This window comes from Palaemon carinicauda, chromosome 35, assembly GCF_036898095.1.
Source record: "Palaemon carinicauda isolate YSFRI2023 chromosome 35, ASM3689809v2, whole genome shotgun sequence".
NCBI lineage: Eukaryota > Metazoa > Arthropoda > Malacostraca > Decapoda > Palaemonidae > Palaemon > Palaemon carinicauda.
The window spans coordinates 61735658-61750228 of NC_090759.1; the positions used below are offsets into that span (position 1 = coordinate 61735658).

Genomic DNA, 14571 nt, shown 5'->3' on the forward strand with positions numbered 1-14571 from the left:
AAATCCTATCAAAGGTGCTGAAGAAGTTTTTTAGGTTTCTCCTCAAACTTTGCCAACTGCAGGGAAGTCCGAGACCTACAAAAGGTACAGAGTACAGCACATGAAGACTACAGTATAGTCACCTTTGGCATAAACCCTCCATATGCCCTACCCTTTCCAGGACACTTGTGCATGCCACACTGCTTGCAATCCACATTGAAATGTGCTCAGAAAAATACACTAAAACCAAACCTAAGTGAAAAAGATCAAACCACTTTCAAAAATCAGAGAGCAACAGAAACACATCCTCTCACAGAACAGTCTTAATAGCAGTGGCATGTCTTTGACACTCAGGTGGGTGAGATATAGTAATCCTCTTTGCCCACTTGTTATTACCCAACTATCTAGGTAAAAATGTAAAGGCCATTCCAGCTGCACCAAAGTATCTTCTATTCCAAAGGACAGAGGGTTCGTTTTTGCGTTGAAACAGGGCAGAGACATATGAAATACAGAGCACACGAAAAACTTGCTGAATGACCCATTCAGTTAGTAGTTATTATTGTATCTGTGAATCAAAATAACAAAGAGGGCACATTCCTGCATTATCAACTACTAAAACTTAAAAGGTAAATATCAATTATAAAAATGTACTTAAAAAAGCTTAAATTTCAAATACAACATGCAAATTTTAACTTCACATAAAATAAGGGTTTGTACTTGCATACAAACATGCATGTTCAGTTTGACGAATGGGGAGCCAAATATTCTCAAGCAAAGACAGACAACAACACCAAAATGCTAGAAACAGGTGGATCTTAAGATCTTAGACATGGAAGCTAATGACATGAAAACTGCAAAGCAAATGTGCATAAGCGCCCGTTAAAGTATGCCAGGCTGAAAAAACAAAAATATACAAACTTATTAAGAAGCATAAAAAGCCGTATAAAAACTTGTAAAAAAAAAGTGCAGATGCTTAAAACAAATAAAGGGCAAAACCAAAAATCTGTAGAGATAGTGTACAAAACTTCAAAAAAACATAAGTGTGCAAGACTGCTAAAAAAAAAAAAAAAACATGCAAAGCAGCAAAAACATCGTGTATAAACTTGGTAAAAAAGTAATTATGCATATGTTGTGGAAAAATTATGCTTGAAATAACTAAGCACGTTTGGAATACTGTACTAATGTGTATAAGCTGGAAATAAACAAAAAAGGCATAGTTTAAAGAAAAATGTTATTTTGATAATAAAATAAATTTTTGAATATACTTACCCGGTGATTATAATAGCTGCAACTCTGTTGCCCGACAGACAACTCTACGGTAAAAACTCGCCAGCGATCGCTACACAGGTTGCGGGTGTGCCCAACAGCGCCATCTGTCGTACAGATACCCAGTACTCAATGTAAACAAAGAACTCAATTTTCTCCTCGTCCCACTGCGTCTCTATTGGGGAGGAAGGGAGGGTCCTTTAATTTATAATCACCGGGTAAGTATATTCAAAAATTTATTTTATTATCAAAATAACATTTTTCAATATTTAACTTAGCCGGTGATTATAATAGCTGATTCACACCCAGGGGGGTGGGTAGAGACCAGCAATATATGTTTACATTATTATGAGCTAAGAGTTTTTATTTCATTTTAGAAGTTATAAAAATAACAAAAACAAAATAAATAGGTACAGTACCTGGTAAGGAAGTCGACTTGAACAATTACTCTGCCTTTTTAAGTACGTCTTCCTTACGGAGCCTCGCGATCCTCTTAGGATGCTGATCGACCCCTAGGATCTGAAGTATCAAGGGTTGCAACCCATACAACAGGACCTCATCAAAACCCCTAATCTAGGCGCTCTCAAGAAATGACTTTGACCACCCGCCAAATCAACCAGGATGCGAAAGGCTTCTTAGCCTTCCGGACAACCCAAAAAACAACAATAAAAACATTTCAAGAGAAAGATTAAAAGGGTATGGAATTAGGGAATTGTAGTGGTTGAGCCCTCACCCACTACTGCACTCGCTGTTACGAATGGTCCCAGTGTGTAGCAGTTCTTGTAAAGAGACTGGACATCTTTCAAGTAAAATGACGCGAACACTGACTTGCTTCTCCAATAGGTTGCGTCCATTATACTTTGCAGAGATATATTTTGCTTAAAGGCCACGGAAGTTGTTACAGCTCTAACTTCGTGCGTCTTCACCTTAAGCAAAGTTCGGTCTTCCTCACTCAGATGTGAATGAGCTTCTCGTATTAACAATCTGATAAAGTCTGACCAAGCATTCTTTGACAAAGGCAAGGATGGTTTCTTAACTGAACACCATAAAGCTTCAGATTGGCCTTGTAAAGGTTTAGTACGCTTTAAATAGAACTTAAGAGCTCTAACAGGGCATAAGACTCTTTCTAGTTCATTGCCTACGATCTCCGATAAGCTGGGGATATCGAGAGATTTAGGCCAAGGCCGAGAAGGCAGCTCATTTTTGGCTAGAAAACCAAGTTGTAGCGAACAAGTGGCTTTTTCTGACGAAAATCCTATGTTCTTGCTGAAGGCATGAATCTCACTGAATCTTTTAGCCGAGGCTAAGCATACCAGGAAAAGAGTCTTAAGAGTGAGATCTTTCAGGGAGGCTGATAGTAACGGCTCCAACCTGTCTGATATGAAGAATCTTAGTACCACGTCTAAATTCCATCCAGGGGTAGCCAAACGACGCTCCTTGGTGGTCTCAAAAGACTTAAGGAGGTCTTGCAGATCTTTATGTTTGGAAAGATCTAAGCCTCTATGCCGGAAGACCGATGCCAACATGCTTCTGTAGCCCTTGATAGTGGGAGCTGAAAGGGATCGTCCTTTTCTCAGGTATAAGAGAAAAAACAGCTATTTGAGCTACAGAGGTACTGGTCGAGGATACAGAAACTGACTTGCACCAGTCTCGGAAGACTTCCCACTTCGATTGGTAGACTCTAATGGAAGAAGCTCTCCTTGCTCTAGCAATCGCACTGGCTGCTTCCTTCGAAAAGCCTCTAGTTCTAGAGAGTCTTTCAATAGTCTGAAGGCAGTCAGACGAAGAGCGTGGAGGCTTTGGAGTACCTTCTTTACGTGTGGCTGACGTAGAAGGTCTACCCTTAGAGGAAGACTACTGGGAACGTCTACTAACCATCGAAGTATCTCGGTGAACCATTCTCTCGCGGGCCAGAGGGAAGCAACTAACGTCAACCTTGTCCCTTCGTGAGAGGCGAACTTCTTCAGTACCTTGTTGACAATCTTGAACGGTGGGAATGCGTAGAGATCCAGATGTGATCAATCTAGGAGGAAAGTATCTATATGTATTGCTGCTGGGTCCGGGACTGGAGAGCAATAGATTGGAAGCCTCATGGTCAGCGAGGTTGCAAAGAGATCTATGGATGGTTTTAACCCAAGTGGCCCAAAGTCTCTTGCACACATCCTTGTGGAGGGTCCATTCGGTTGGAATTACTTGCCCTTTCCGACTGAGACAATCTGCTATGACGTTCAAGTCGCCTTGGATGAACCTCGTTACTAGGGAGATGTCTTGACCTTTTGACCAGATGAGCAGGTCCCTTGTGATCTCGTACAACGTCAGTGAGTGGGTACCTCCTTGTTTGGAGATGTACACCAAGGCCGTGGTGATGTCCGAGTTAACTTCCACCACTTTGCCTCGAAGGAGAGACTTGAAGCTTTTCAAGGCCAGATGTACTGCCAACAGCTCCTTGCAGTTGATATGCATGCTCCTCTGACTCGAGTTCCACAGTCCTGAGCATTCCCGACCGTCTAGTGTCGCGCCCCAGCCCACGTCCGATGCGTCCGAGAAGAGAACGTGGTTGGGAGTCTGAACAGCCAGGGGAAGACCCTCTCTTAGGTTGATATTGTCCTTCCACCAAGTCAGACAAGACTTTATCTTTTCGGAAACCGGGATCGAGACCGCTTCTAGCGTCTTGTCCTTTTTCCAGTGAAAAGTAAGATGGTATTGAAGAGGACGGAGGTGTAGTCTTCCTAGTGACACAAATTGTTCCACGGATGACAGCGTCCCTACCAGACTCATCCACAGCCTGACTGAGCAGCGTTCCTTCTTCAGCATCTTCTGGATGGATAGCAGGGCTTGATCTATTCTGGGGGCTGATCGTCTTGTTGTTCAGCAACGTCCTCATCAGAGGGTTCCTCATCCGAAAACTGATGAGGAAACGGCAACGGAGTGGGCAACGTCTGGCTCGCTGAGTCCGGTCGCACTGGTGGATGCGTGACAGAGCCGGACGCAATATCATGGAACTGCTGCACAGTCTGTGAACTGTCAACAACCATGGGTGCGCGAGGAAGCACAGCGTCAACCCGAGACTGTCTAGACCGTCTGGGTTGAGCAGTCAACACCCTACCGGGTTGCTGAGGTAGACGCACTGCGTCAAAACAAGTCACCTCTGTGGTTGTTGAACGTCCTGAATGTCAACAACCACCTCCGAGCGTCGCTTAACGTCAACGTGCGACTGGCAACCCACACTGGGTCGCATCGGTGGAGGGACCACCTCAACTGGCAGACGCGAGTAGGTTACCTCAGCATCAACAGGGCGCACAACCGACCGGTTGGAAGGTTGTTGGCCAGAAGGTTCGGTAGCAACCTTCTCCGCATTAAAGTCCTCTAACAAGGACGCAAGCTTGGACTGCATGTCTTGCAGCAAAGCCCATTTAGGGTCTACGGGAGCAGGTGTGGCAACAGACGGGGTTAGCGACTGAGGCGGTACCGTTTACCATCCCTGAAAGCCTTGTTATGCGTGACATAATTGTACAGCAAAACTTCAAAGGCTCAAAAACAGCTGTGAAGTTGACCTGTAAACAACTTGGAGCGTCTCCTGTCTAGGCGCCAGGGAGAGTCTACGAGAATTGAGAAGTCTATCTGGGCAGAGGCATGAACTCCCAAGCCGAGAACTTCTCTCGTGTCATATCAGACTCTCGCTCTATAAACCAGTTTAAAAGAAGGGAAAGCAAAGGCTGTATCCCCCAAACTCCTCCTGGTGAAAAACCAGTCGCCTAGCCAACGTAACGCTCTCTAGGAGAGCGAGAGAGCACTAGCTTAAAAACAACGGCTTCGAAGTAGCTAGGCCTAGTGTAAGCTCTGACGTTTAGGCGAACGAGGAGCAGCAGTTACAAAAGATCCGGACAAAGATCCTTAAAAAAATCATCATGATTTGATTAAAGTCCATAGGAGGCTAAGCAGCTTTAGGGTCCTCTCCATCTGACAGAGTCCTCAAGGGAATATCAGTAGGAGGGAGAACAGCAACTTCCTCATCTACAGGAACCTTGTCCGATAAAAGCTGAGTCTCAAGCAAGGGAGAGACCTACCGTGGTGGCAATGCTTTACAAGCAGAGCCACACTCACTGGTGCATTAGTAGCGGAACAGAACGCAACGTCATGTAACTGCTTGACAGTCTGTGAACTGTCAACAACTGAACTGTCAACCACAACAGGTGCGTGAGGACGCACAGCGTCCACTCGAGACTGCTTTGACTGCCTAGACTGAGCAGTCAAAACAACTCTATAATGTGGAGGTTGACGCACAGCGTCAAAACAAGTCAACTCCGATTGTTAGTGAACGTCTTGAACGTCAACAGGAGCATCAGCAAGTGGCCTAACGTCCAAATGCGGCTGAAAAACCACACGAGACCGCATCGAGTGTGGTTCTAAACAACCTGACTGACGTGACTAAGCTACGCCAACGTCAACAGTAAGCACAAAGGAACGTTAGGTTGGCTGAAAGCCAGGATATCGATGAGATAAACGGCTAGACTCAACGGACTAATCGGCAGAATAGTCTTCCATAAGGGAGGCAAGCATATACTGCATGTCTTGCCATACAACCCATTAAGGATCAACGGAAATGGTTGTGGTAAGAGACGAGGGTAACGTCTGTGACCGCAACACTTTGCCTACAAAAAAAAAAGACTCTCGGAGTCTGTGTTACGCTTTTGTTAGGCGGCGAGCAGTTATCCGATGACTGCATAGGGTCAGAGCTGTCCTAATGGTTGTAACCAGGACGTTGGACCTGTCCTGAAAGGACTGACTTTCGCTTAAGGGCTTCGAAACCTTGTGACAGGTTTCTTATGCGAAAAGCCTTCGGATGACGAGGAGAAACAACGTCTCTCTCGTCTTATGGTAGGGGAGATCTTGGTAAGATACACCCGATACCATAGAGGGAAAAACGTCTGTTCGTTGGTCAAGGCCTCTCGAACCCATAAGTCGTTTGACATTACTTCTCCCCTGGGCTTGGGAGCATGTAAGAGGTCCCGGACTAGGTGAACGACAGGCACGAACAGACGAACCCTCGGACGCAACACTGTAACACTTTGCGCCTCGGACGCAACACTGTAACACTTTGCGCATATCACTTTATCACTTCGATTTTCTGTTTTGCACTTATTTCTACCTGAAACACGCAATTCTATCCTTCATTAAAAGGTAGTAATTGCGAAATCAGTCGTATAATGCAAGCTCATTAATACCAGCAAAAAACAGAAAACATATTTTAAGATAAAAAATTCAGTGGCTGGGGAAGAGACTAAACACTAGTTCATATAAACTACGTTTTCAATCTCTCACCGCACATAGCCTGGGGACGAGAATAAAAACCTAAAAACGTTTTATCCTTCCTCCCCGTACAGCGACTAGGGACGCGAGTAACACGAGAACAACGTTACCCGCTTGAACGGAACGTTTTCTCTCCTCTTTCTCCCTCCGTCTCTATCTCTCTCTCTCTTTCTCTCTTGATTTCGCACCTAAGAGAAGAGCCCAATTATATTTCGTCAAAAAAACATGTTATTTGACTAAAGGAAAAAACTGAAAGGTTTTTCAAATACAAAGTTCCTTTAAATTAGAATTTAAAACATTTAAGCTAAGAAAGAATGAACAAAACGTCAGAATCGATTTACTCTTACTGCAAAGTGAAACCGTGATACACTCTCTCTCTATCGTAACGATAGAGCGCATGTTGAATGTCCTGAACGTCAACAACTGCGTAGCATAAAAAAACTAAACGTTAGTTCATCTTTGAAAACAGTACAAAGACTATCAAAGAAATTCTTTCATAAAATATTACATTTAAAAAGTTTTAAATCCTTAGCTCTTTAAAAGCTAATTACGATATAAAGGGCTCAACGTTGATTAACTTCGGTTTCCAAGTTAGGACCGCCTACTCTCAGGAAAGGTCTATATAAACAAAATATTAAAATTTATTTTTATATGTTTATAATAAATGGAAAGTTAATCGTAGAGGCCTAATAAAGGCGGAGAGATATAAAATACTGTATATAGAGGAAAATCTATAACGTGATAAGATATTTACTAAAAGCCTAAACACACTTCCGTCTAAGGGAAGGGTCGGCCATTTAAAAGTGAAAGAAATTCCATACTCTCTTTGTCACCATAATTAAATCTATCCAAAACGAGTTCAAGATTTAAGATGAAGATAAAACACCTGCATAGCGAAAGCTCAAAACTAGAATAAAGTACTTCACCAATTAGTTGTGAAAAAACTCCAGTTTAGCAACAGCGAGTAAGAGCGTCTTGTCGATAGCTCGACAGAGAGAAAATTGAGTTCTTTGTTTACATTGAGTACTGGGTATCTGTACGACAGATGGCGCTGTTGGGCACACCCGCAACCTGTGTAGCGATCACTGGCGAGTTTTTACCGTAGAGTTGTCTGTCGGGCAACAGAGTTGCAGCTATTATAATCACCGGCTAAGTTAAATATTGAAAAACCAGAAGTACCTTCAAAACGGATATTATCCTTTTGTTATAACAAAACATGCAAGAAAACTTAGCCGTTTTTCACAATTTTACCCAACTTTATCAAAGTTACAATTGCATGAAAAATTCAGTTTCTACTTTAATCCCTATTGGAACCTACTGTAATTAATAAGAACTTTTACAGGGCCCTAGTAAGCTTTGCATTTCAACAACATACAAAAGAGTATAAGTAATCAAACACTTTTGAAGTCCTTGACAGTAAAATGAGTCAAAATACATGGTCTAAACAGAATATAAGAAAAGCTTACACTTGTAAGGGGTAGCAAGATAAGTCACCCAATTTTTTTATTTAAATCTTAAGTTGTCTTTAAAACTGACTTTGAATAAAAGTACTGTAGTGTAATATACAAGACTGACATAAAGCTACAAGCTGCACACCATGATAATTTTTTACCCAGCATCTGCATAACCACTCATTCACTAAAAGGTTCTCTTCTGTAGTTTATGATAAATTGTTCTTACCTTACTATGCAGACTATATAATGTAAATACTGTATAATTATATAAAAAATTACCCACAAAGCATAAATAATAAAAAATTTCTATAATTTGCGTACGGTTTCCTCTAACAGGACTATCCAAATGTTTCCGGTGTATGACATGTATATTTATGAATCCGTATTTTTATGCACACTAAACGTTGTCCAGTTGGTAAAGGCTGTCCTCTCCAGTTACTCAACCTACGATAATTGATAAATACATGGGGACACAATAAGATCACAAAAGGTCTGAATCAATAAAAACAATGACCTCTTTATATTCTATTGCCTAATACCAATAGCTTTGGTGACGCACCACTGAGTAGAAAGAAGTTTACATACATAAATTGTGAACTATTTCATTAACTTTGGAACAGGAAATATGAGAGAAAAGCAGATTAAAATCAAAGTGATAAATAGCAGTTCCAATGAGAGAAAAGCATAAATTTAGCATGCAGACAAGACAAGTGATTGTCATCTAAAATCTTAAAATAAATAAGTAAAAAGCAATGTAAAACCTTAATAACAATCTTGAAAAGCTAGTAACAAGTGCAAAGCAAAAGCAAATTAAAACCTGAAAGCAAGCATAATGGAAAAGCTAAAAATAAATGAGTGATAAGCAGAAGCACGTTATAATCTGAATGCAATTTTTAGGCAATAGTGCTTTGGAAATGGATGTAAAACAGAAAGCAATACCAACTCTCAGTAAGCCTAATTGAAGGAATGAGGATCAAATTGCACTAAACTAGTCTGCAAAAATACAATAAAAATTAATCTATTTGACTATAAACATAAGCTACATTCAAATGCTGTACTATAAACATTTGGGATTAAATTGTTATGATTACTTAGAATTTCTACCTTTGTCTTTACCTTTTCAACAAGCTAAAATAAATAACCTTACACAAATTTCCACGAGATATGAGCAGAAGAAAATGAGTCAATAGCTCATTGTATTCATTTAAATGGATGAAAATCTAATTTCTATTCCTAAAATCTATGACAAACTACCAATTCTCAATCACGTGCAAAATCATAAATGCATTGCAGTCTGTAAGCCATATTTATCTCCAAGTTAACTCTCTTCAAGGAAATTACTTCAATAATTTTTATTCTCACTAAATGGAATGGACAACCCTAAATTAGGTTGTGTTAAGTAACCCACGACAGAGGTAAAACGAAGCATCTCGAAACTATGATAGAGTATTACACTTGACCAAACATGCCCAAGTGATATGATGCCGACACACAACATACATTTAACTAGAAATTTCCCTATTACAAATACATCATAAATAAAATTCTTGTACAGTATTAACATACACTTCTATAAAGGAGCCTACAAATAACTCTTTAAATTATATGGAAATGAAGATGGTTGAATACTAGTTGGCATCTTTACTAAGTTACGTACAGTAAGTTCTTACGGCCATCTTAAAGAGCAATTCTGTTGTAACATCTGTTGCTATATATTGAATTCTAAAAAGTATTATTTCTGGATGTACTTTCATATTTAGGTCTATACCGTTTGTGTATGTTAAAAATAAATGCAAACATTCATTTCATTTCAGCATATCAACTCTACAGCAAATAATTAAGTATGGTAATATACAGGGTATGCAAATATTTACATTAATTTCTTTGTTCAAATCATTCACTTTTCTGGAATGAAACACTGGTAGCTACATACTATACATGAATATCGTGACAAACTGATTTATATTCAATCTGGCATTGTGCTCATCAGACTGCTTAGTAACATACTCAGGTATACTGTACAGCATAGTGACTTCATTATTCTTCAGATGACTTTACTTTTCTATTTATAGCTTTTAAAATAAGTGTACTCTACTGTATAAGATAATCAAGCCTTCTGTCTTGACTAATTCTATTAGGTAGTATGATCCATTTGAAATTTATTTTCAATAGGCAAATGAGCTCCTACTCATTTCAACAAAGGCTATGTTTAAACTAACCTAACATTGTTGATCACCGTGTTAAACCTCTAAAATTCTAGCATTGTACTATATAAAACTAAAATATCAAAGACTGCTACCCTATGATTGAGACCTAACCTTCAGTCATGTTCTAGCTTTAATGAAGCTCAAATATACTAAACATGAGGTATCCTTTTGAACTTCCAATCAATGTTCAAAGATCAAAGTTTTGCTAGCCCCCTTAACCCTTTTACCCCCAGGCTATTTGGAACTTTTTAACCCTTAACACCCAGGCCTTTTTTTTCCAAGCACATTTTGCAATATATATTTTTCAAATTGCTCTAACAGCCTTAATTTTTGTCATAGAGAGGTCAGGTTGGTCTCATTCTTTTGGAAAATGCCTGAAGTTTCTCATAAAGTTATCAAAAATATGCAAAAAAAAATGTAAATAGCAGTTTTTTGCAAGGACGTACCAGTACGTCCATGGGGGTAAAAGGATGAGTTTTGTGAAACGTACCAGTACGTCCATTGGGGGTAAAAGGGTTAACCTGCATAGGCCTAAGCAGGTTAAACCCAATAACAAAATCTCCTTTATACATCTTAACAGGACCTACTCCATTAGGTATGGTCATTTGTTGTCAGGGTTCATTCAGTTTTGCCTATAAACTATCTAAACTTCAGAGCTTCTGAGGGCCAAGGATGATATTGTCTCACTAAACCCTTCTTTTAAACTCTTATTTTTCTTTACTTTCACTAAAAATGAAAAACTAAATTTGATTATTTCAACAATTAAATCCTACATTGAAAAATAATTCAATATTCTACATGACTTACATTGCAAATAATGTTTATAGTCGTCATGATTTGAAGTTCCATATATAGTACGGTAACAAAAGTCATGATTATCAAAAGGTATTATTAGGCTCTAACTGGTCTTAGTGGGCTATGATTTACAAGGAAACATCTTAGCCCAATCTATGGTACCACATAAAACCAGGCCTAAACTAAAATAGGGTGGTCATCTCACTTCAAAGTCTCTTCCTAAATCTAGCTAAAAAGTGTGGCTGTGGTCAATTTCACCTAAAGTCATCATTCACAATCATCTATGCTAGACACAATCTAAAGCTTTCGGCAGGGCTGACGGGAACTAAAAGCAGCAGCCAAAATGTAAATTACACATTGAGCTAAAAAAATGTGAACAATACCGCTGTATTTCTTGCCATTTATTGACATTTGGAAAGTGATGGTAACCTACTGCCAAATGCTTTTGGGCCATTCTCTTTTTCTCTGGTGTAATCATTACCTTAAATTTTGAATAAACTAAAAACTTCTAAAAATTTTATGCTTAAGTTTACATATCTTTTCATTCAGCCATTTTCTATGACATCCTCTTCAGTTAACAGAGGGCTGCCATAGCAAGAGGATGTAGTTGAGGGGAATTCAATCGCTAGTTAATTCCTTACATTTATATAACTCTGCAAACACTGAATAGTTGTTAAGTAGAATTATATACAATGTAACTCCTACATGTCACAAATCATATGGAAAAGGGGAGGCAAAATCCTCTCGTTGCCACGTATGGGGACCCAGCCCCTTATACTAGGTTAGCTTGATGTACTTTGGTTACACCATACCAGTTTCCTTGTTCTATATTTTCCCCCATCCAACAACAACACCAGTTTTTCTTGCCATACATGAGCCATGTCATTTTTCAACAAGCATTGATGTGATTTATGCATATTTATCATTAGCGCCTGTTGTAATGAACTCTTTTTATGGGTTTCACACCCAATAAACCTAGTTTCCCTCCAATATCCCCTAATAATTGTCTTATATAGGGGAAACACAAACATATGTGATAGGCACTATCAATAACAATCGGGGATGCATAAAAATACAAGACAAGATGTTGGAAAAACATATGGTTCATGTATTTGGCAAGAAATTAAAGTACTATCAAGCCATTAGCTTTTTATTTATAAATGTTTACTAGTTCCCTGGGCCAAATGTAAAATAAATTCTAAAAAGCTGACCAAACCCACTAAAAATATTAACTGATTATATATGAAGTGGCAAACAATTTGTAGTTTTTCAAGATAACACAGATTCTTATGATTGGTTGAATAATGAAATGAGAAAATAATTGTCTCTAATTAAGGTCAAATGTCATAAGCTCCTCTACAAAAAAAAAATATAAAACATATGGCAACATATTGCAATCTGTAAATACATAAGAATGCTTATATCTCAATCATTATATACTTTTTATACTGTAAACCTATAGAAAAATTATAATTACTTTACAATACTACCAGTCAAACATTGCTATGCAAGATAAGCCAGGACACAACATCTTTGTCAATTTAGGTGGGGGTTAATTTACCCCTGATGAGTAATATCATGACATATTTGATTGAACTACTAAGAAACATGAAGATTAAATTTTTACTATTCTTGTAACGATAAATATTTTTCTGAAAAATCCAGTTTTTGTCATGATTGACCACTACAATTATGACAGCTGGCATAGCCTTGTCATATCTTACACTATCTTGGCTTTAGACTAAACTAGCGGCCTTGTCTTATGCTAGGCTACCCAACAAGCATAATTTAGAATTCCGGGACAGGTCATAACCCGATCTAATGGATACCATAATATGTCTTGGAAAACTTTTCATCTAAATAGATAAAAACTTACATAACCATATCAGACCTTCAGATTAAGATTAGACCAAATGAGAAATCTTAATCTGGCCTAATTAAATGTAGGTTAACCAAGATTAAGCCTAAACTACTTTTTGTCAACTTTGGCTAACCTACGGAAAGCTCTAAGGGTAGGCTATTCAAAAATAAGAAAACTGCCGTTCTTTACTCTTTATACTAAATCCTTCAATTAGGCTACTAAGATCTACAAGAAGAAACAATGAAACAAAAAAACGAAAAAACAAACACAGAAGCAATCACACACCAAGGGTTTTTTTGCCCCCCAGATTTCGTCATGGCTGTAATGGGTAAAGAAGTGGGATTCTCTTACTTCTTCCACTTCAATGGCATCGTCGTCGGATTGGTCACACTCTATGGCGTCTTCCTCTTGTAATTCCAAATCAAAAACTCCAGGCGTCGCCATTTTTATTACTACGGAAACACTTTTTATCACTGATTTATCACTTGGCTGGTCCCAGATATCTCGGACCTCTCCTCACCACCATAACCAAAACAAGCACAGATGTGAACGATTCAACGATCTCATGTGAACGATTGGCAGCACAGATATCAGGGTTGCAGGTTTTCCAAGTGAGAAAAGGCCAACTTCTAATCAGCTGTAGCTTTAAAAGGCCAACCCGTTAGTAGAAATGGCCAAAAGTCTAACATTTAAGGCCAAACTCTTTTTATGATGGTACTAACAGCCAAAAATATAAAATTTAAGACCAAAATTTCTTTTTATGATAGTTCTAACGGCCAAATATATAAAATTTAAGGCCAAACTTTCTTTTAATAAAAGTGCTAAAGGCCAACCTTTTTTTAAGAAGACCAAATTTGAAGTTTTTGACCTGAAAAAGGACAACCTGACAACCCTGAGTCCACGACCGAGACTGATTCGAGCTGCTTCGGTTCAGCGTTCGTTAACAGCAATAGTTCAGGACCAAAACTGGTTCCGAGGTACAAAAATCACAATAAGGTTATTCTTGCATGCACATAAAAATATATTTCAATATATACATACACAAAACAACGATTAGTGTTACTGAAAATGTGTTACATTAAGTTTCAAAACTGGTTTAGAGCTGCTTCAGCGACCAAAACTGGTTCCGAGATACAAAAATCACATATGCGGTTACTCTTTCCTAGACGTAAAGATGAATTTCAATATCTATACACAATGATAAATGTCACCGAGAATGTGTTACATTGTTTGAAAACTGGCTTAGATCTGCTTCAATGGGCGGCAGTTCGCAATGAGTTGCTCGATGCTTTTAAATGCTTCGCTACTTTCAAAGCAGATTCGAGACGATATACTGACCTCGTTTTCTTTTACTATTTTTATGTGCTCGTGAGCTCATTGGGTACGTTTTCTTTATAATATTATTGATAAAATTGGACTTTTCCTGTTGAAATATCATACAGCATATTAAATTTCTTATAGCACAATATTGATGTGTAACTTTAAACATTAATATAACAGTAAATATTATATTAGCTTGACAGTTATCTCTTGGGTACACCATTCATAGTGTGCACATTAAACGTAGCCAAATAAAGTTATCAATCCAGGAGAATGAATGGAGAATGACGTTCCTGTGGAAATTACCGCAAATGACGAAACAAAAGAAAATGATTTATAACATACAAACTATGTAATTTATTTTGATGAACGGTTCCAG

At 38.7% G+C, this 14571-nt stretch overlaps 1 protein-coding gene across 2 annotated transcripts in view; it reads right to left on the reverse strand.

Moving 5' to 3' along the window:
* The window catches only part of S6k (Ribosomal protein S6 kinase), a 142629-nt gene extending 129127 nt beyond the window's left edge, over positions 1 to 13502 (reverse strand). The window contains exon 1 of one of the 2 annotated variants that reach the window (XM_068359148.1): positions 13158 to 13502. In XM_068359148.1, the coding sequence (XP_068215249.1) occupies positions 13158 to 13316 (159 nt within the window). In that variant the 5' untranslated portion in view covers positions 13317 to 13502. The remainder of the gene's footprint in view (positions 1 to 13157) is intronic. The other variant, XM_068359149.1, reaches the window with a different exon arrangement.
* Between the last annotated feature and the right edge of the window lie 1069 nt (positions 13503 to 14571).